Consider the following 25,352-nt stretch of genomic DNA (forward strand, 5'->3'; position numbering starts at 1 on the left):
TACAGCAAATATCGGCCGATACCCGATATTTGCAGTATCGGAATGCTCAACACTAGTGGGGACCATCATACAGTATGCAAAGAGAAGTAGAAACCATTATACAGTGTGTAGGGAGCTGTGGGGACCATCACACAGTGTATAGCGAACTGTGGGGTCCATCATACAGAGCGTAGGAAGCTGTGCAGACCATCATCCAGGGTGTAGGGAGATGTGGGAACCATCATGCAGTGTGTAGGGAACCCTCAGCTGTCAGTGTTAGAAAGGCTGTGTTTTTTTAATTTAAATAATTTTTAAAAACGGCTTGGGGTCTCATTTTTGACAGCCAGCCAAGCTAAAGCAGAAAGCGGGGGGCTGGTATTTTTAGGCTGGTAAGTGGCCATGGATATTAGCCCCCCCAGCCTAAAAGTAGCAGCCGCCCAGAAATGACGCATCTATTAGATGTGCCAATTCTGGCACTTTGCTCGGCTCTCCCCACTCTCCCCCGGCTCTCCACACCCCCATTACTAAGCCCATAGTGATATTGTATAAAAACAAACACACCCAGAATAAAGTACCTTAATTGAAGGAATGACAAACTCCTTTAATGCATCTAAATTAAACCATTGCCCTGTACATTGAAGCCAATGTCTCCTATAACAGAATTAAAATAATAAACAATATTCCGCACCTATCCACCGAGAAGTTAATAATCCATTTGTCCCATGACGCATCTAGCTCAGCTACATCATGGCAGGCTGCATTGTTGCATGATGCGACTATACAGACTGCCATCCAGCAGGGACACTGAGCGCGCTTTCTCACTTTTGTGTCTCGCGGTGAAGACCTGTCACCTCTATGAATTTGGTAACATCAGTCAGATCACAGAAGCGCACGCTGTTCAGGGTCTCTGCTGGAGGGCAGGCTGTATAGTCACATCATGCAACAATGAAGCCTGTCATCTAGATGTAGCAGAGCTAACCCCGTCAAGGATTATTATATTCTCTGTGGACAGATGAGGAATATTGTTGTTCATTAATTTAATTCTGTTACAGGAGATATTGGCTTCTGTGGACTGGATGATGACGTGAGTATGGTTTAATTTAGATTCATTAAAGGAGTCTATGTCATTCTTTCAATAAAACTTTATTCTGGGTGAATTTTATACAATATCACTATGGGGTAATGGGAGGTTTATAATGGGGGCTTCCTCCTGAGAGCTGTGCTCTGCCCTGTGCTGACCCTCTCTTGCCATCATGTGTCCCCATTCTGCCCTGTCCTGCACCCACTGCTCAGTCCTGCCACCCCACTCCCCCATCCCCATTCTCCCCAGCTATTCTTAGGATAGTCATCTGTCATGCAGATTAATGGGATTACTGCTGGCACTTGGGCTGATGCCCCATAGAAAAGGTTGTAGTTATTCATGGACATTATCGTGCCCCTCACGTGTGTGTGCAAACAATCCAGGGGAGGGGGACACTGCAGGGAACTAATACTGATGATGTGGGCGCAGTCTTCTGCTATATTCAATGTGTAGACATATTGTGTACATGTGCATCTATTGCTGGTAAATCAGTGCTTCCCTATCAGTGCAGTGTGCCCCATGTTATCGGTGACAGGGGTCGGGATGTCGCCACTTGTGCTCAGTGAAACTTTCCCCCAGTCTTGTGCTCAGATCTGCCCCAGAGAGGAGCCCACCGCCATCACAACGAAGCCCTGGCTGCCCCCTTGTCCCTGAGCCTCACACAACGAATATGCAGCGGCGGCCTTCTTGCAACGGGGGAGTCCCAGCAGCAGAGGGTCCGGCAATGACCCGCTGGTGGTACTGCGCAAGGGCCTGGTACCACCAGCGGGTGCCATATTGGAATACCCATCACTTGGGTATTCCAATATGGCGGTCGGCGTACTTCCAGTGCGGCGCGGTGGATTGTAGGATTCGAGGACATTCAGACGGAAGTGGATGACAGACAATTTAAGGTAATTATACAAATAGATATATTTAATAAAAGACTTGTTCAGAAAAAGTGGTGTGGGCTCCTGTGTAATTTTTGTAACCAGCAGAGTGAAAGTCGATGGCTGGGGGCCGATGTTTATAGCCTGGGAAGGGGGTAATACCTATGGAGCTTTCCAGGCTATTATCAGCTCATAGCTGTATAATTAGCCTTTACTGGCTATTAAAATGGGGGACCCCAAAAAAAATGACGTGGTGTCCTCCTATAATTAATAACCAGCAACGGTTATGCAGTCAGCTGTGGGCTGATATTAATAGCCTAGGAAAGGGCCATGGATACAGCCCCCCAGGCTAAAAACATCAGCTCTCAGCCACCCCAGAACAGGCACACCTCTAAGATGCGCCATACAGATGTGCCAATTCTGGCACTTAGCTTCGCTCTTCCCACTTGCCCTGTAGCGGTGGCAAGTGGGGTCATAGTTGGGGGGGGTTGATGTCACCTTTGTATGTTCAGGTGACATCAAGCACCAAGGTTAGTAATGGAGAGGCGTCAATAAGACTCCCCTATTACTAACCCCATAGTCATATTGCATAAAAACAAAGACACCAAGAATAAAATCCTTTAATTAAAAGAATGACAGACTCCTTTAATACTTCTTAATTAAACCATACTTACAACCTTGCCCATTCCCTCGATGCCCTTGTCATCTGCAAAAGAGTTAAAAAGAAACAAAAACAAACAATATTCCTCATCTTTCCACAGAGATGCTGCTAATCCATTTGTCCCATCTAGATGGCAGGCTGAATGGTTGCATGATGTGACTGTACAGCCTGTCATCCAGCGAGCGTGAGAAAGTTCTCCTGCTCATGGTGCCCTCAGACAGGGAATACAAGTTCACAAGTTCAACAGGGTGTCTCTGACCTTGAGAGACACCCTGTTGTGTCGATACACATGGGTCTAGCACCTACTCTGCCTGACTGTTCTGCCACATGGGGGGTGACCATGACCTTAGGATAGGGTAAAGTATTTGGTCTTACTGGTTTATTGGTATCTAAAGCGGCAGTCTATCTTTATGCCTCATTTTGCCTTGTTTTGCAATTTTTATGGACCATTATACCCACATAAGTCTAAATTATTATCTGGTAAATTGTGATAAGGGTAGTATGTTGCTTATGTGTCAGCGGTTTACACATTACTTGTTAGCTTCATTAATTTAAATCTATGCCTAATGAGGTCCTTGCAGCTGACTGGTTTCATATAACCCTCTCACAAGAGGATGGTTTGAATATCTAAAATTCACTATATGATAGCAGCAGGTATATTTTGTATATATTTCGTGATTGCTACCAGCTTGCATTTATTTATTCTTATCTGCAAATCTTCGCATCAGGCTACTATTTAGAGGTTTGTTTACTATCAAATATTATAGCATGTAGGGCTCTGGTGTATTGTATACATCATTTGTATGACCCATACTCTTTTGATTGTAATCGGAGTTGTGTATTTTTTAAAGGTTTTTGTATGTGGTGGTTTTCAATAAAAGCATTCTTATATAACACTTCATAAAAAATTCTTGTGGTGATCCCCTTCTTTTTATGCATACACTTTTCTTTGATTAGTGCTGTTGTATTGTATGCATTGGGTGATCCCAGTATTCTTGTATTGATTGACGGTGCCCGCTTATTCATATACATATGCTTCAGGTTTGCACTATTATCGCACACGGCCTTCCCTGGCTCCAGGCTGTGTGACTGCGATTTCCAAGGCATATCAATTTAAACACTGCCTAATTGCAGTGAGCCCTGGCTGCACGTTACGAAGATTGTGGTGGTGGTGTGTTTGGGTAATTCTCTCTGAACTGTTGGAATGCGGGTTTCATTAAGGGATGGGTTGAGGGCACAGGTGAAGGAGGCAGAAGCAGTGGAGGAAGTGTTAGATACAGAGGATTCCACGACTTGCGGAGTAGCCCATTGCCCCCACAACCACCAGTCACAGTCGGCTAGATGTAACGTCCCTAGCCATGTTAGCTCATCCAGGCATCAGTGGTAAAATGCAACATGGCAGACAGATTTTTTTCAAAGAATGGGTGATGTTGTCTGCGACATGGTAGTGTAGTGCAGGCACAACTTTCTTAGAGAATAGCAACTGGTACTATAGGCCATAAGCTTTAGGAAATTATCTGTATCCATCAAGTGAAAAGGCAGCATGTCCTTGGACTACAGATTGGAGATGGTGGAGTTCTAAGGCCACATTCACACGGTCAGTATTTGGACAGTATTTTGCATCAGTATTTGTAGCCAAAGCCAGGAGTGGAACAATCAGAGGAAAAGTATAATAGAAACATGTGAACCACTTCTGCATTTATCACCCACTCCTGGTTTTGGCTGATAAAGACTGATGTAAAATACTGACCAAATACTGAACGTGTGAACGTGGCCTCTCTCTTAGGCTATGTGCACACGTAGGAAAAGTGGTGCAGAATTGATGCGGATTTTCTGAGGTTTTTGCCACTGCGGATTTTTAACATGGAGGGGTGCAGAACCGCTGCGGATCCTCACAAAACAAGTGACATGCACTTCTTTGAAATCTGCAGCAATTCTGCACTGATTTTTCCGCACCATCTGCACAGCTTTTTTTTTATCCCATTGATTTACATTGTACTGTACATCACAGTGTGGATCTGCAGCGTTTCTGCGTGGAAAAATCCGCGGCGGATCTGCAGCAAATCCGCATCGTGGGCACATAGCCTTAGCTTTGGCGTGTGTAGGAGGAAACATTCTTTTACATGACCACAACTGAGGGACCGAGGGCTGGCTGCTGTGCTGAGAGAGGGTGGAGTAGGGTGAACACGACAAACTGCTGGACTGTGAGTGAGGTGAAGGCGAAGAGGATATGATGTGCTCAGTGAAAATGAAACAGCAAGCATCTCCACTTACGCAACAGCTGACGGGCTCTTACAATGACTGTAAGGGGTAAACAAGTGGCGGTTCTGCGGCTGGAGATGTGTGAAAGAATACTTGCCACAGTGAAGGAGGAGGAAGCAGCTTGTGCAGTTGATGGGATGCTTGGGGAGGCCCGCCAATCTGCATTTTAGTGCAAGGAGATTCCCAGACTAACGCATATTGATCGCGCATGTGCCAGTTCATGCATGCAGAAGTCAAATTATTGCAATTTTTGGATAATTCTTTGTTTTAAAGTTGGCAGATGACCCAACTCGCGTTATCCTCTGTGGTCTCAAAAAAGGACCACGCTTGGCAACCCTTGCCGCCCCTGCGAACTGCAGCCCCATGACCACTGTTGGCCACAGCCAGAGTTGTGGCAGAGGATACAGTGCTTGTCATCAATCCGTGTCTGTGCGGCAAGCCGGAATGTAACCTCCTTGTCGAGTGTTCAAGGCTCCTACGTTCAAAGGACAGGAAACCACACCAAAGGAGGAAGTGGGAGTTGCCTTTTTATTTTGTGCTCCAGGCTTCCTGCCCAGTAATAGGGGTGGATCCTACTCTCTCAGGTGTGCTGTCATGGGTGAGGAAGGGGCAAAAAAACAAACAAAAAAAAAAAAACACTCGTTCTTGTGCCGAGATAATCCTATAAATGTGCCCCTGCTATGTACTGTGTAATGGCTGTGCCTGACCTGAAATCACTTTCCCTTTAAGTTTTTCTTCATTCTAGGAAATAAAAAGAAGTCGTAGGGTACTAGGTCGGGCACCATAGCGGAACGGAGCGTCGCGAGGAGCATCGCTAAAGGTCTGGCCTGGATTCGGGGGCTGCCGGAAGGGGAGTATATAACTTTTTTTTTTTTTTTTTTTTTAACAGGGATATGGCGTGGGCCGTGAGACATACTCCGTGGGCCGTGAGACATACTGCGTGGGCCGTGAGACTCTTTCGCCCGGGGTCCTCAAAAACCTGCAGCTGGCCCTGGCTTCACTGATCGGCCGGCCGCAACCAAATCCTGTGTATTCATTGCATTATTCTGAAATCTTCATAAATAAACTACATACATATTCTAGAATACCTGATGCGTTAGAATTGGGCCACCATCTAGTCTTTAATAACTTCCCAATAGTACTCATACCTATGTTAAGGAAATATTTTATTCAATACTTATTTGTTAAATCATAGCATTACCTCTGCACTGAGGCAAGAAAAGAAGCAAGTTCATAAATCATTTTACATGTGATATAGAACATGATGAATTATAATTAACAATATTTAATCAAGTTAATATGAAAAATGTCACAAATATGAGCTGTAATGTTACACAAAATATACAATAATCTTAATTCCAGCAGTGGCATATACTTAGAAAACAAACATTACTAAGCTGTATATTTGTGCTCTGTAGTTTGACATCAACAAGCATTGTTAGTACAAAGAAGGCATAGGCACAAAAGTTATCAGTCAGCTAAACAATCACTGTGGAGAAGAATGAAATAGAAACACCGATAGAAGAAACACCGATAGAACAAAGGAAATGTGACATATTTCTGTATCACCCAGTTAAGAAGATTGATTACGTATGCACGGCCAACTTTAGAAGATGGAAAAATCTTTTTTTTCCTCTCTCATTCTTCCAAGTAGAAAGGTGAGGATTAGAGTTGAGCGAATTTCTTTGGGTCTCCGCTTATTTGGCAAGCTATAGTGCTTGCCGAATAAGCTTCAGAGGGAAACTGATACATGGAGCGTGCCGGCTGATCAGCGCCGCAGCTACATGTGTCACTGTCACAGCACATGCATGGAGAGCCTGTTTGTTGGGCTCTCCATGCATGTGCTGTGACAGTGACACACCCGCGACACATGCAGCTGCGGAGCCGATCAGCCGGCACGCTCCATGTATCAGTTTCCCTCTGAAGCTTATTTGGCAAGCACTATAGCTTAGTTATATATTTAAATTACCACATAAAAGGTAAAGGAAAAACCCTTCTATCTCAAAAAGAAACAGGTCAGAACATATCTCCAGCAGGAAATGAAACCTTATCTGAGTATCAGAGTCCTTACTTTCAATCACTATGTGCAGTACTTTATTTGAATGCTCCCCGAGGCAAACAATCCTTTTTCCTGATCTTAAGACAGAAGTTCCTCTTTACAGCATTGGCTGATCAGGATAACAAGTCCTGTAGTTTAACATGGATTCTAACTAGGCCTTTCAAAATTACAGCAGCATGAACAAAGAGAACATTTTCTTCTACACACAACGTATCCAGATAAAACTTAGAATAAATAAGAAAACAAAAACACACTACAGTCTACTGTAAAACGACAAGTCTGCTGTCACTGTACATGATGGCAGACTTGTGAATTTTCACAGCGCACGCACTGCATGCCGTGAGGATTCTCTGGTGTCAGTGCGAGGAATGACAGTCATGTGACCTCAACTATGCGATATGCATACTCCATGCCAGACTGTTTACAGCATCGTGCAATACACTTGGTTTGAGTGTACTGGAAGCATTCTAGTAGGACTCTGAATATATATATTGGAGTATATATTGGATATACCCTGGAGTATGTATATTAGGGTACGTTCACATTTGCGTTGTGCGCCTCAGCGCACAACGCAAACAAAAACGCAGCAAAACGCATGCACAACGCTGCGTTTTGCGCCGCATGCGTCCTTTTTTTAATTGATTTTGGACGCAGCAAAAATGCAACTTGCTGCGTCCTCTGCGCCCGGACGCGGGCGCCGCAGCGACGCATGCGGCGCAAAACGCAAGTGCGACGCATGTCCATGCGCCCCCATGTTAAATATAGGGGCGCATGACGCATGCGGCGCCCGCCGCTAATGTGAACGTAGCATTACATACTTAATTATAAGAATGCCGTTCCTGGCGCTGACACCAGGGAATCCTCACAGCACGCAGTGCATACGCTGTCACAGAATGAATGCAGACTTGTCGATTTAGACCGGACAATCCCTTCAAGCAAATACAAAAAGGATGGGGAAAAATAAAAATATATATATATCTATTTAGCTACTGCACTTGTCTAGCTTTTTTAGGACCCATGTTGTCAGCACATTCAAAACTACAATTCTCAGAAATATTAATATCAATATTTTACTATAAATTCAGAAAACTCAAATGAGCTTAAAGGGGTTGTCGATTACTTAGATATTGGTGACCGACAACCGGCACCCCCACCGAGCAACAGTTCAAGTGACAGCTGGATGTACGGTACACAGTATGCAGACATGAAACAGCGCCACTCCATACACTGTAATGGCTCTGGTTCTATTGGGCTCTCTGCTGAAGCAACTCAGAACAGTGACTATAAAGTGTAATGAGCCGTGTGCTGTTCCAGGTTCGCATACTGTCTTCAGATGACAGTGGTGCAAAAAGCAGATTGGCAGGGGTGATACATGTCGGAATCCGACCAATCCTTGAGACAGGTAATTATATAAACAGTGGACAACCCATTAAGTAATTCTAGTGCTGTGCCCAAGACATTGGCATTTCCAGCTTTTTGCACAATTATAGCTTTCCTCGGTCAGAATTCTGCTTTATAAGGCTGCCGTCACACTAGCAGTATCTGATCAGTATTTTACATCAGTATCTGTAAGCCAAAACCAGGAGTGGGTGATAAATGCAGAAGTGGTGACGTGTTTCTATTATACTTTTCCTCTGATCGTTCCACTCCTGGTTTTGGCTGACAAATACTGAGGTAAAATACTGACCACATACTGATAGTGTGACGGCAGCCTAACATGCTGCATGCTAGTAAATCAGCATGTTCAACATGACAGGCTTTGTCTACTTAGACCATGAACTATGATCTAACTTAAAAATGGCACAAAAGTCAGTGAATAAAATACAACCCAAAAAGTTAGTCCTAAAGAAGGCAACTTTGCTATTTTTTTTAGAATAATATCCCTTTGCATTTTAAAAGGCAACATATTTACAATAGTTACAAAAAAATAATTGAAGATGAAGGCAGATTTTTATTCATATGCCATCTCATTGACCATTTCATTCCATTAATGAATAGCTACCCTTAAAAGTTTAAAACCTACAGGATACCATAACTTTTTAATTGCTGAGGTCCAACTAGCAGAAACTCCATGACTTGTAAAACATAGATTACCAGTTTGTTAACATACCCTCTACATATGAAAAAAAAATGTTTTCGCTGTGCTGGGAAACTACCAATGGGACATCTTCCCTTTTGTTTGTGGGGGTCTAAAAGGTTGCAGGCATCATTTGTTTTGTATGGCTTTGTAACAATAGATTTTAATATTCGGCATATAGGATCTTTATTGCAAATATTGCCGTCTAATAAATGTAATTTCCAGACTACAAAATAGCTGTTTTAGCAATTAAGAGCCGTGAACAAAGTTATGTGCAATAGTTTCTAAACAGAGACTATCTAACCGTGTCTCATTAACATAGCATATGGCCACATCATTTGAGCGGGTCTCTGTGGTTGTAAACTTCAATAAAGTTTTCAGTCTTTGGAAAGGGCCACAGATTTGGTCATTTTCCATTGTGCTCACTGGAATAATAAGTAAAAGTTTGAGAAATTTGCCCAGCTCATTGAAAAATTCCTTAACTTCAGGACTAACTGACTTGTAAAGGCCTACAGCTTCGGATAGAGAACTGTAGCTGTTTTTGTGAGCAAACATTTCTAACTGGACCTTTAACATACGAACATTGAATTCTGGATATTTAGAAAGGACTCCAAGTTTTTGCTCAATAACATTGTCAGATTCCCCTTTGCCTGCACAAAGCAAAACGTCTTCAAGAATGCAGTATTCCATAAAGCCTTGTTGGAAAAATTGGTTGTCCAGCTGAGAAACTATTGCATCGATCATTCTGAAATACTCCGTTTTAAAGTAATCCTCTTTAGTAACTGCAATTTGTGATTGTGCTGCTTCTGTATTTTGAGAGCTCAGTGTTGGCTGTGGAATGGATAAAGGTGACAGGTTAAGTTTTATGACAAAGTCTTCTGCTTGTCTTAGGAAATCCACCACAGGAGCTTCTTGGCGTACCCTTGTCAAAATTTCTTTCACCATCTTTATTTTTTTCAAAGTGTTCAACATTAGCCTGTTCTGGTCATCAAAATTAATGTTCAGAATATTTAACGACTCCAGCACTGCCCTTACAATCAGCAAACTCACAATTGTATTGCCGTCGATGAACTCTAGTAACAAAGCGTGAGCTTTTACACCGGAAACACCTGCATGCGCTTGCATTTCTCTTAGGCCATCTATGATCAAACCATAGTGCTGAATTACAGTATTTATCAGGGCCAAGTTCACATACCAGTTGGAAGAACATAAAATCCTTGTATGGCACGGAACATTTGAGGTTACCTCAGCAAATAAAAATTTAAACTTTGACGTTTTGCTAAATAATTTGCATAGGTTGTTTACAGAATATACGGCCTGTTGCAATATCGGGCTTGTATGGCTAGCATTTCTTGCTAAAAAATTGCCGCAAGGAGCTCCACAATGGACAAACCTGGCTAAAGGTTGTTTCTGTTTCAGCAAAGTCTGAGACTCCATGTAGCTAGAAGACGTGACAGATGATCCCTCAAATGAAATTCCTCTTAGAAGATCAATGGGCAAAGAATGGCGATCAAGAATATCCAAGATGAGATTTGCAGCAGAAGTACCAGTGTCCTCCATCGGATCAAGAAATCCAATAAATTCCTCTTGAGGGTGCATGTCTGAATCCAAGTATCGCAAAAAGAGGCTCAGCTGATGCGACTCTGAATTTTGAATGCTGTCTAATATTATGGAGTAGTACATTGAACCTTGATTAACTTCTCTTGTGATTAAAGATGTGATTTCATTGCTCATTAAGCCAATTATTTCATGTTGGATTTCGTGACTAGTGAAATTTTGATTAGTCATGAGCCAGTATTTAAACACATCATTGTCTTGCCCGAAAAACTTTAGAAGTTCAAACAAACTCTCTTCAATTGATTCGTGAGTCTGAAACGTGTGACCTCTATGAATCAAAAACCGTATGGAACTAATCAGTTTATTCAAGCATAGAGTTGGAATAGCCTGTCTAACTTTTCGTTGCTGTTCCAAAGCAGCTTCTCTCTTCTGATTCTGTAAGGCATGCATTAATTTCCAAGTAGCAAACTCGTGGCTTTTAGACTTTTGATGAGAACCAAACTTTTCCCGAGCCTTTTTCCAATTCGAAAATCCTACAGCTGTAAATACTGAATCCCTTCTCCTGGTGGAACCCAAAAGGCCCATGCTCTCAGCTTTTCCACAAGTAAAACAAAGAACGCCTTTCAGCTGGGGGTTATAGTGAAGCCATGGAAAATCGGTGTACCAAGCACTCTGGAATCTTAGTTTCCTGGTTCCAAAACACTGTGGGGGGACAAGTTCTGCAGATGGCTGAAATGGCTTATCAACATCAAAAAATTTAGTCGTGTTTTCATCTATCGGACAATGGTAACTTGTGCTAGAATCCAATACTTCTTCGGCAAAGGCATTCAAGCTCATATCAGCTTCATGGGAATGACTGCTTGACTGCGTAACATCATCACTGTACAGACCAAATCCTTTTAACCAAGCCTCTTCACAGCTGTCAGCTTCATCCTCATCTTTAATTTCTTTCTTAATTATCTCAATATTCACTGGGCAAAATCTTTTTTCCTCCACTGCTATTAACTCATCATCATTTGGACGTTTAAATGCAGGGTAAACAGAATCCTAAAAACAAACAAACAAAAAGTTATTGTTGCTTCACCATTTTAAGATGTTACAAAAACATTAATGTTTAGCAAAACATTCCATATACTTTGAATGAAGGTGCAAGACTGCCTCAACTCAACTAACCACTGAGTGATATACCAGCAAACCTCCCAGATATATTATCGAAGGTGGCATTGACATAGTCTGGCCAAGAGCAGTTTTACACATCCAGGTTTAGCTGTCCTGACCCAAACTTGACAGCCTTATAGGCCCCCATTGATCTAATACTGAAGATCTTGACCTATCTCAAAAGCAGGTAACTAATATCATAGGACTGAACTACTCAATTAACACCTTCCCGACATGTGACATACATGTACATCACACTCCAGGTGCACAAGTATACATATGCAAGAAATGCTGGGTTTAATAGAGCCAGCATTTGCATGTAATAGCAGCAATCAGATGAGGTAGTGTGGAAAAAAATGCTGCAAAGTAAGAATACTTTCAAAATAGAAGTGTATGATTATACAGTGGGGCTGTGCGTGTGCGCCTGTCATTAGACGGTGTGGGCTGTGCGTGTGCGCCTGTCATTATACGGTGGGGCTGTGCGTATGCGCCTGTCATTATACGGTGGGGCTGTGCGTCTGCGCCTGTCATTATACGGTGGGGCTGTGCGTCTGCGCCTGTCATTATACGGTGGGGCTGTGCGTCTGCGCCTGTCATTATACGGTGGGGCTGTGCGTCTGCGCCTGTCATTATACGGTGGGGCTGTGCGTCTGCGCCTGTCATTATACGGTGGGGCTGTGCGTCTGCGCCTGTCATTATACGGTGGGGCTGTGCGTCTGCGCCTGTCATTATACGGTGGGGCTGTGCGTCTGCGCCTGTCATTATACGGTGGGGCTGTGCGTCTGCGCCTGTCATTATACGGTGGGGCTGTGCGTCTGCGCCTGTCATTATACGGTGGGGCTGTGCGTCTGCGCCTGTCATTATACGGTGGGGCTGTGCGTCTGCGCCTGTCATTATACGGTGGGGCTGTGCGTCTGCGCCTGTCATTATACGGTGGGGCTGTGCGTCTGCGCCTGTCATTATACGGTGGGGCTGTGCGTCTGCGCCTGTCATTATACGGTGGGGCTGTGCGTCTGCGCCTGTCATTATACGGTGGGGCTGTGCGTGTGCACCTGTCATTATACGGTGGGGCTGTGCGTGTGCGCCTGTCATTATACGGTGGGGCTGTGCATGGGTGCCTGTCATTATATGGTGGGACTGGGCGTGAGTGTGTGTGTCATTGGTGCATTCACTGTGTCATTCTATGTGACTGCAGACTTGTGCATCTCACATTGCTCGCAGTGCTGTGGTTATTTGGCGGGTGTGTGACTGCAAGTTTGTGATTTGAATAAATGCGGTAATATGCCGACTAGACTTGCATAGCCTAATGCAACTTTATTAAGCAAGGCCAGAAACAGTCTAGTCGGAATGTGGCTAGGAACATATATATCGAATGCTTGCATTCACAAGACCACCTGTTCCCAATGCCGGCAACAGAGAATCCTCACAGCGCACAGTGTGCACGATATTAGGATTCACAGACAGTGACTGTAGACATGTAGCTTAAGATCCAACAACCTCTTTAAGAATGGGGCTGTGCACCAGTCAGTATACAGTGGGGCTGTGCGCGTGCACCAGTCAGTATACAGTGGGGCTGTGCGCGTGCACCAGTCAGTATACAGTGGGGCTGTGCGCGTGCACCAGTCAGTATACAGTGGGGCTGTGCGCGTGCACCAGTCAGTATACAGTGGGGCTGTGCGCGTGCACCAGTCAGTATACAGTGGGGCTGTGCGCGTGCGTATATATTTTATCGCATGCTTGCAGACACAAGACCACCTGCTCCCGACGCCAGCACCAGAGAATCATCACAGCATGCACGATATGAGGATTGACAGATAGTGACTGTAGACATGTAGCTTAAGATCCGACAACCCCTTAAAGGATGGGCTGCTACCCATGGGCCACTGCTGTGTGCTTGCCTCCCCAGGCTAAAATTTGCCAGCCAGCCCGACTATAGAGACACCACCTAAATAACATACAGCAGGGTCATCTACTGGGTAACATTGCTGCTATCGGAACTAGCCCCATACATGTTCTGAGAACCTCTATCGTACATGTGTAACAAATGTAGACAAAGAGTAAATACAAAAAGGAAAACAAACATCAGATTACAACAGGGAGCGGTGACAACAGCTATAGAGACCATCCACATGGGATATAAGCTCTGGGCAGCAGGCGAGGAGCCAGGACAGAGACCACCGCCCACCATGTGCACACACTGTACAGAGACCATAACCTACAGAACCCCCGGCCTCCATGGCCCCAGGACCATATCCACAGCTCAGGGCAGCAGCAGGCGGGGAGCCAGGGCAGAGACCACCGCCCACCATGAGCACACACTGTACAGAGACCATAACTTACAGAACTCCCGGCCTCCATGGCCCCAGTACCATATCCACAGCTCAGGGGAGCAGCAGGCGAGGAGCCAGGACAGAGACCACCGCCCACCATGAGCACACACTGTACAGAGACCATAACTTACAGAACCCCCGGCCTCCATGGCCCCAGTACCATATCCACAGGTGAGCGCAGCAGCAGGCGGGGAGCCAGGACAGAGACCATCGCCCACCATGTGCACACACTGTACAGGGACCACAACTTACAGAACTCCCGGCCTCCATGGCCCCAGGACCATATCCACAGCTCAGGGCAGCAGCAGGCGGGGAGCCAGGGCAGAGACCACCGCCCACCATGAGCACACACTGTACAGAGACCATAACTTACAGAACCCCCGGCCTCCATGGCCCCAGGACCATATCCACAGCTCAGGGGAGCAGCAGGCGGGGAGCCAGGGCAGAGACCACCGCCCACCATGTGCACACACTGTACAGAGACCATAACATCATAACATACAGAACCCCCGGCCTCCATGGCCCCAGTACCATATCCACATGAGAGCGCAGCAGCAGGCGGAGAGCCAGGGCAGAGACAACCGCCCACCATGTGCACACACTGTACAGGGACCACAACTTACAGAACCCCCGGCCTCCATGGCCCCAGTACCATATCCACATGAGAGCGCAGCAGCAGGCGGAGAGCCAGGGCAGAGACAACCGCCCACCATGTGCACACACTGTACAGGGACCACAACTTACAGAACCCCCGGCCTCCATGGCCCCAGTACCATATCCACAGCTCAGGGCAGCAGCAGGCGGGGAGCCAGGACAGAGACCACCGCCCACCATGTGCACACACTGTACAGGGACCATAACTTACAGAACCCCCGGCCTCCATGGCCCCAGGACCATATCCACAGCTCAGGGGAGCAGCAGGCGGGGAGCCAGGGCAGAGACCACCGCCCACCATGTGCACACACTGTACAGAGATCATAACATACAGAACCCCCGGCCTCCATGGCCCCAGTACCATATCCACATGAGAGCGCAGCAGCAGGCGGGGAGCCAGGGCAGAGACAACCGCCCACCAGGAGCACACACTGTACAGAGACCATAACATACAGAACCCCCGGCCTCCATGGCCCCAGGACCATATCCACAGCTCAGGGCAGCAGCAGGCGGAGAGCCAGGACAGAGACCACCGCCCACCATGTGCACACACTGTACAGAGACCATAACATACAGAACCCCCGGCCTCCATGGCCCCAGGACCATATCCACAGCTCAGGGGAGCAGCAGGCGGGGAGCCAGGGCAGAGACCACCGCCCACCATGTGCACACACTGTACAGAGACCATAACATACAGAACCCCCGGCCTCCATGGCCCCAGGACCATATCCACAGCTCAGGGCAGCAGCAGGCGGAGAGCCAGGACAGAGACCACCGCCCACCATGTGCACACACTGTACAGGGACCATAACATACAGAACCCCCGGCCTCCATGGCGCCAGTACCATATCCACAGCTCAGGGGAGCAGCAGGCGGGGAGCCAGGGCAGAGACCACCGCCCACCATGTGCACACACTGTACAGAGACCATAACCTACAGAACCCCCGGCCTCCATGGCCCCAGGACCATATCCACAGCTCAGGGCAGCAGCAGGCGGGGAGCCAGGGCAGAGACAACCGCCCACCAGGAGCACACACTGTACAGAGACCATAACATACAGAACCCCCGGCCTCCATGGCCCCAGGACCATATCCACAGCTCAGGGCAGCAGCAGGCGGGGAGCCAGGGCAGAGACAACCGCCCACCAGGAGCACACACTGTACAGAGACCATAACATACAGAACCCCCGGCCTCCATGGCGCCAGTACCATATCCACAGCTCAGGGGAGCAGCAGGCGAGGAGCCAGGACAGAGACCACCGCCCACCATGTGCACACACTGTACAGGGACCATAACCTACAGAACCCCCGGCCTCCATGGCGCCAGTACCATATCCACAGCTCAGGGGAGCAGCAGGCGGAGAGCCAGGGCAGAGACCACCGCCCTCCATGAGCACACACTGTACAGAGACCATAACTTACAGAACCCCCGGCCTCCATGGCCCCAGTACCATATCCACAGCTCAGGGCAGCAGCAGGCGAGGAGCCAGGGCAGAGACCACCGCCCACCATGTGCACACACTGTACAGAGACCATAACTTACAGAACCCCCGGCCTCCATGGCCCCAGGACCATATCCACAGCTCAGGGCAGCAGCAGGCGGGGAGCCAGGGCAGAGACCACCGCCCTCCATGAGCACACACTGTACAGAGACCATAACTTACAGAACCCCCGGCCTCCATGGCCCCAGTACCATATCCACAGCTCAGGGCAGCAGGCGGGGAGCCAGGGCAGAGACCACCGCCCACCATGTGCACACACTGTACAGAGACCATAACTTACAGAACCCCCGGCCTCCATGGCCCCAGGACCATATCCACAGCTCAGGGCAGCAGCAGGCGGGGAGCCAGGGCAGAGACCACCGCCCACCATGTGCACACACTGTACAGAGACCATAACCTACAGAACCCCCGGCCTCCATGGCCCCAGGACCATATCCACAGCTCAGGGCAGCAGCAGGCGGGGAGCCAGGACAGAGACCACCGCCCACCATGTGCACACACTGTACAGAGACCATAACCTACAGAACCCCCGGCCTCCATGGCCCCAGGACCATATCCACAGCTCAGGGCAGCAGCAGGCGGGGAGCCAGGACAGAGACCACCGCCCTCCATGTGCACACACTGTACAGGGACCATAACCTACAGAACCCCCGGCCTCCATGGCCCCAGGACCATATCCACAGCTCAGGGGAGCAGCAGGCGAGGAGCCAGGGCAGAGACCACCGCCCTCCATGAGCACACACTGTACAGAGACCATAACTTACAGAACCCCCGGCCTCCATGGCCCCAGGACCATATCCACAGCTCAGGGCAGCAGCAGGCGGGGAGCCAGGACAGAGACCACCGCCCTCCATGTGCACACACTGTACAGGGACCATGACTTACAGAACTCCCGGCCTCCATGGCGCCAGCGTGTCTCACTTCACCAGCCCTACTGTTCCGACGGAAGCTGCAAGACCAACTCACTGCCCGAAAAGGACCTTTGATGATGTCAGGACCATGTGATTAGTCACGTGTGTGGGCGGAGACAGACTGTAGGCAGCTGTACTGCTGGAAAAGTTTCATGTTGTTCTTTCTGGTAAAGATGAAAATGGTTGATGCTAAAGGACCTTTGATGATGTCACAGGAATTTGATTAGTCACGTGTGTGGGCGGAGTCTGGCTTCAGGATGTGGCAATAGAGCAGTTCTGTTCTGTGACGGGTGATATAGTCTTCACCACAACTAGGTACCGACAAGCTTGGCCTTACACACGGGGGTCTGCACTGCATACATTATATACATATAGTCCTAGTCCTGCACACACGGGGGTCTGCACTGCATACATTATATACACATAGTCCTGCACACACGGGGGTCCGCACTGTGTACATTATATACACATAGTCCTGCACACACGGGGGTCTGCACTGTATACATTATATACACATAGTCCTGCACACACGGGGGTCCGCACTGTATACATTATATACACATAGTCCTGCACACACGGGGGTCCACACTGTGTACATTATATACACATAGTCCTGCACACACGGGGGTCCGCACTGTGTACATTATATACATATAGTCCGGCACACACGGGGGTCCACACTGTATACATTATATACACATAGTCCTGCACACACGGGGGTCCGCACTGTATACATTATATTCACATAGTCCTGCACACACGGGGGTCCGCACTGTGTACATTATATACACATAGTCCTGCACACACGGGGGTCCACACTGTGTACATTATATACACATAGTCCTGCACACACGGGGGTCCGCACTGTATACATTATATACATATAGTCCTGCACACACGGGGGTCCGCACTGTATACATTATATACACATAGTCCTGCACACACGGGGGTCCACACTGTGTACATTATATACACATAGTCCTGCACACACGGGGGTCCACACTGTGTACATTATATACACATAGTCCTGCACACACGGGGGTCCACACTGTGTACATTATATACACATAGTCCTGCACACACGGGGGTCTGCACTGTATACATTATATACACATAGTCCTGCACACACGGGGGTCTGCACTGCATACATTATATACATATAGTCCTGCACACACGGGGTCCACACTGTGTACATTATATACACATAGTCCTGCACACACGGGGGTCCACACTGTGTACATTATATACACATAGTCCTGCACACACGGGGGTCTGCACTGTATACATTATATACACATAGTCCTGCACACACGGGGGTCTGCACTGCATACATTATATACACATAGTCCTGCACACACGGGGTCCACACTATACATTATATACACATAGTCCTGCACACACGGGGGTCCGCACTGCGTACATTATATACACATAGTCCTGCACACACGGGGGTCCACACTGCATGCATTATATACACATAGTGCTGCACACACGGGGTCCGCACTGTATACATTATATACACATAGTCCTGCACACACGGGGTCCACACTATACATTATATACACATAGTCCTGCACACACGGGGGTCTGCACTGCATACATTATATACACATAGTCCTGCACACACGGGGGTCCGCACTGTATACATTATATACACATAGTCCTGCACACACGGGGGTCTGCACTGCATACATTATATACACAGTCCTGCACACACAGGGGTCCGCACTGCATACATTATATACACAGTCCTGCACACACGGGGGTCTGCACTGCATACATTATATACACAGTCCTGCACACACGGGGGTCTGCACTGCATACATTATATACACAGTCCTGCACTGCATACATTATATACACATAGTCCTGCACACACGGGGGTCCACACTGCATGCATTATATACACATAGTGCTGCACACACGGGGTCCGCACTGTATACATTATATACACATAGTCCTGCACACACGGGGTCCACACTATACATTATATACACATAGTCCTGCACACACGGGGGTCTGCACTGCATACATTATATACACATAGTCCTGCACACACGGGGGTCCGCACTGTATACATTATATACACATAGTCCTGCACACACGGGGGTCTGCACTGCATACATTATATACACAGTCCTGCACACACAGGGGTCCGCACTGCATACATTATATACACAGTCCTGCACACACGGGGGTCTGCACTGCATACATTATATACACAGTCCTGCACACACGGGGGTCTGCACTGCATACATTATATACACAGTCCTGCACACACGGGGGTCCGCACTGCATACATTATATACACATAGTCCTGCACACACGGGGGTCCGCACTGTGTACATTATATACACATAGTCCTGCACACACGGGGGTCCGCACTGTATACATTATATACACAGTCCTGCACACACACGGGGTCCACACTATACATTATATACACATAGTCCTGCACACACGGGGGTCTGCACTGCATACATTATATACACATAGTCCTGCACACACGGGGGTCCGCACTGTATACATTATATACACATAGTCCTGCACACACGGGGGTCTGCACTGCATACATTATATACACAGTCCTGCACACACAGGGGTCCGCACTGCATACATTATATACACAGTCCTGCACACACGGGGGTCTGCACTGCATACATTATATACACAGTCCTGCACACACGGGGGTCTGCACTGCATACATTATATACACAGTCCTGCACTGCATACATTATATACACATAGTCCTGCACACACGGGGGTCCACACTGCATGCATTATATACACATAGTGCTGCACACACGGGGTCCGCACTGTATACATTATATACACATAGTCCTGCACACACGGGGTCCACACTATACATTATATACACATAGTCCTGCACACACGGGGGTCTGCACTGCATACATTATATACACATAGTCCTGCACACACGGGGGTCCGCACTGTATACATTATATACACATAGTCCTGCACACACGGGGGTCTGCACTGCATACATTATATACACAGTCCTGCACACACAGGGGTCCGCACTGCATACATTATATACACAGTCCTGCACACACGGGGGTCTGCACTGCATACATTATATACACAGTCCTGCACACACGGGGGTCTGCACTGCATACATTATATACACAGTCCTGCACACACGGGGGTCCGCACTGCATACATTATATACACATAGTCCTGCACACACGGGGGTCCGCACTGTGTACATTATATACACATAGTCCTGCACACACGGGGGTCCGCACTGTATACATTATATACACAGTCCTGCACACACACGGGGTCCGCACTGTATACATTATATACACATAGTCCTGCACACACGGGGGTCCGCACTGTATACATTATATACATATAGTCCGGCACACACGGGGGTCCGCACTGTATACATTATATACACATAGTCCTGCATACACGGGGGTCCGCACTGTATACATTATATACACATAGTCCTGCACACACGGGGCTCCGCACTGTATACATTATATACACATAGTCCGGCACACACGGGGGTCCGCACTGTATACATTATATACACATAGTCCTGCATACACGGGGGTCCGCACTGTATACATTATATACACATAGTCCTGCACACACGGGGGTCCGCACTGTATACATTATATACACATAGTCCTGCACACACGGGGGTCCGCACTGTATACATTATATACACATAGTCCTGCACACACGGGGGTCCGCACTGTGTACATTATATACACATAGTCCTGCACACACGGGGGTCCGCACTGTATACATTATATACACATAGTCCTGCACACACGGGGGTCCGCACTGTATACATTATATACACGTAGTCCTGCACACACGGGGGTCCACACTGTGTACATTATATACACATAGTCCTGCACGCATGGGGGTCCGCACTGTATACATTATATACACATAGTCCTGCACACACGGGGGTCCGCACTGTGTACATTATATACACATAGTCCTGCACACACGGGGGTCCGCACTGTATACATTATATACACATAGTCCTGCACACACGGGGGTCCACACTGTGTACATTATATACACATAGTCCTGCACACACGGGGGTCCGCACTGTGTACATTATATACACATAGTCCTGCACACACGGGGGTCCGCACTGTGTACATTATATACACATAGTCCTGCACACACGGGGGTCCGCACTGTATACATTATATACACATAGTCCTGCACACACGGGGGTCCACACTGTGTACATTATATACACATAGTCCTGCACACACGGGGGTCCGCACTGTATACATTATATACACATAGTCCTGCACACACGGGGGTCCGCACTGCATACATTATATACACATAGTCCTGCACACACGGGGGTCCGCACTGTATACATTATATACACATAGTCCTGCACACACGGGGGTCTGCACTGTATACATTATATACACATAGTTCTGCACACACGGGGGTCCGCACTGTATACATTATATACACATAGTCCTGCACACACGGGGGTCCACACTGTGTACATTATATACACATAGTCCTGCACACACGGGGGTCCGCACTGTGTACATTATATACACATAGTCCTGCACACACGGGGGTCCGGACTGTATACATTATATACACATAGTCCTGCACACACGGGGGTCCACACTGTGTACATTATATACACATAGTCCTGCACACACGGGGTCCACACTATACATTATATACACATAGTCCTGCACACACGGGGGTCTGCACTGCATACATTATATACACATAGTCCTGCACACACGGGGGTCCGCACTGTATACATTATATACACATAGTCCTGCACACACGGGGGTCTGCACTGCATACATTATATACACAGTCCTGCACACACAGGGGTCCGCACTGCATACATTATATACACAGTCCTGCACACACGGGGGTCTGCACTGCATACATTATATACACAGTCCTGCACACACGGGGGTCTGCACTGCATACATTATATACACATAGTCCTGCACACACGGGGGTCCGCACTGTGTACATTATATACACATAGTCCTGCACACACGGGGGTCCGCACTGTATACATTATAACACAGTCCTGCACACACGGGGTCCGCACTGTATACATTATATACACATAGTCCTGCACACACGGGGGTCCGCACTGTATACATTATATACATATAGTCCGGCACACACGGGGGTCCGCACTGTATACATTATATACACATAGTCCTGCATACACGGGGGTCCGCACTGTATACATTATATACACATAGTCCTGCACACACGGGGGTCCGCACTGTATACATTATATACACATAGTCCGGCACACACGGGGGTCCGCACTGTATACATTATATACACATAGTCCTGCATACACGGGGGTCCGCACTGTATACATTATATACACATAGTCCTGCACACACGGGGGTCCGCACTGTATACATTATATACACATAGTCCTGCACACACGGGGGTCCGCACTGTATACATTATATACACATAGTCCTGCACACACGGGGGTCCGCACTGTGTACATTATATACACATAGTCCTGCACACACGGGGGTCCGCACTGTGTACATTATATACACATAGTCCTGCACACACGGGGGTCCACACTGTGTACATTATATACACATAGTCCTGCACACACGGGGGTCCGCACTGTGTACATTATATACACATAGTCCTGCACACACGGGGGTCCGCACTGTGTACATTATATACACATAGTCCTGCACACACGGGGGTCCGCACTATATACATTATATACACATAGTCCTGCACACACGGGGGTCCGCACTGTATACATTATATACACATAGTCCTGCACACACGGGGGTCTGCACTGTATACATTATATACACATAGTTCTGCACACACGGGGGTCCGCACTGTATACATTATATACATATAGTCCGGCACACACGGGGGTCCACACTGTGTACATTATATACACATAGTCCTGCACACACAGGGGTCCGCACTGTGTACATTATATACACATAGTCCTGCACACACGGGGGTCCGCACTGTATACATTATATACACATAGTCCTGCACACACGGGGGTCCACACTGTGTACATTATATACACATAGTCCTGCACACACGGGGTCCACACTATACATTATATACACATAGTCCTGCACACACGGGGGTCTGCACTGCATACATTATATACACATAGTCCTGCACACACGGGGGTCCGCACTGTGTACATTATATACACATAGTCCTGCACACACGGGGGTCCGCACTGTGTACATTATATACACATAGTCCTGCACACACGGGGGTCCGCACTGTATACATTATATACACATAGTCCTGCACACACGGGGGTCCACACTGTGTACATTATATACACATAGTCCTGCACACACGGGGGTCCGCACTGTATACATTATATACACATAGTCCTGCACACACGGGGGTCCGCACTGCATACATTATATACACATAGTCCTGCACACACGGGGGTCCGCACTGTATACATTATATACACATAGTCCTGCACACACGGGGGTCTGCACTGTATACATTATATACACATAGTTCTGCACACACGGGGGTCCGCACTGTATACATTATATACACATAGTCCTGCACACACGGGGGTCCACACTGTGTACATTATATACACATAGTCCTGCACACACGGGGGTCCGCACTGTGTACATTATATACACATAGTCCTGCACACACGGGGGTCCGGACTGTATACATTATATACACATAGTCCTGCACACACGGGGGTCCACACTGTGTACATTATATACACATAGTCCTGCACACACGGGGTCCACACTATACATTATATACACATAGTCCTGCACACACGGGGGTCTGCACTGCATACATTATATACACATAGTCCTGCACACACGGGGGTCCGCACTGTATACATTATATACACATAGTCCTGCACACACGGGGGTCTGCACTGCATACATTATATACACAGTCCTGCACACACAGGGGTCCGCACTGCATACATTATATACACAGTCCTGCACACACGGGGGTCTGCACTGCATACATTATATACACAGTCCTGCACACACGGGGGTCTGCACTGCATACATTATATACACATAGTCCTGCACACACGGGGGTCCGCACTGTGTACATTATATACACATAGTCCTGCACACACGGGGGTCCGCACTGTATACATTATATACACAGTCCTGCACACACGGGGTCCGCACTGTATACATTATATACACATAGTCCTGCACACACGGGGGTCCGCACTGTATACATTATATACATATAGTCCGGCACACACGGGGGTCCGCACTGTATACATTATATACACATAGTCCTGCATACACGGGGGTCCGCACTGTATACATTATATACACATAGTCCTGCACACACGGGGGTCCGCACTGTATACATTATATACACATAGTCCGGCACACACGGGGGTCCGCACTGTATACATTATATACACATAGTCCTGCATACACGGGGGTCCGCACTGTATACATTATATACACATAGTCCTGCACACACGGGGGTCCGCACTGTATACATTATATACACATAGTCCTGCACACACGGGGGTCCGCACTGTATACATTATATACACATAGTCCTGCACACACGGGGGTCCGCACTGTGTACATTATATACACATAGTCCTGCACACACGGGGGTCCGCACTGTGTACATTATATACACATAGTCCTGCACACACGGGGGTCCACACTGTGTACATTATATACACATAGTCCTGCACACACGGGGGTCCGCACTGTGTACATTATATACACATAGTCCTGCACACACGGGGGACCGCACTGTGTACATTATATACACATAGTCCTGCACACACGGGGGTCCGCACTATATACATTATATACACATAGTCCTGCACACACGGGGGTCCGCACTGTATACATTATATACACATAGTCCTGCACACACGGGGGTCTGCACTGTATACATTATATACACATAGTTCTGCACACACGGGGGTCCGCACTGTATACATTATATACATATAGTCCGGCACACACGGGGGTCCACACTGTGTACATTATATACACATAGTCCTGCACACACAGGGGTCCGCACTGTGTACATTATATACACATAGTCCTGCACACACGGGGGTCCGCACTGTATACATTATATACACATAGTCCTGCACACACGGGGGTCCACACTGTGTACATTATATACACATAGTCCTGCACACACGGGGTCCACACTATACATTATATACACATAGTCCTGCACACACGGGGGTCTGCACTGCAT

At 47.6% G+C, this 25,352-nt stretch overlaps 1 protein-coding gene and 1 gene segment (V, D, J or C); one reads left to right on the plus strand and one right to left on the minus strand.

Annotated features, from left to right (window-relative positions):
* LOC143817389 (immunoglobulin gamma-1 heavy chain-like) overlaps window positions 1-25,352 on the plus strand; it is a 768,241-nt gene that overhangs the window by 169,289 nt on the left and 573,600 nt on the right.
* On the minus strand, window positions 6,017-17,217 carry LOC143817377 (zinc finger MYM-type protein 1-like). 2 transcript variants are annotated; one of them, XM_077298760.1, is made up of 2 exons: window positions 17,074-17,217; window positions 6,017-11,592 (listed from the first exon to the last, which is right to left on the minus strand). In XM_077298760.1, exons 1-2 carry the CDS (start codon window positions 17,089-17,091, stop codon window positions 9,238-9,240), a joined length of 2,373 nt encoding a protein of 790 aa, XP_077154875.1. In that variant the 5' UTR covers window positions 17,092-17,217; the 3' UTR covers window positions 6,017-9,237. The 2 variants fall into 2 exon arrangements, with proteins under 2 accessions (XP_077154875.1, XP_077154885.1); XM_077298770.1 differs by lacking the exon at window positions 17,074-17,217 and adding an exon at window positions 15,504-15,523.

This window comes from Ranitomeya variabilis, chromosome 1 (assembly GCF_051348905.1).
Source record: "Ranitomeya variabilis isolate aRanVar5 chromosome 1, aRanVar5.hap1, whole genome shotgun sequence".
NCBI lineage: Eukaryota > Metazoa > Chordata > Amphibia > Anura > Dendrobatidae > Ranitomeya > Ranitomeya variabilis.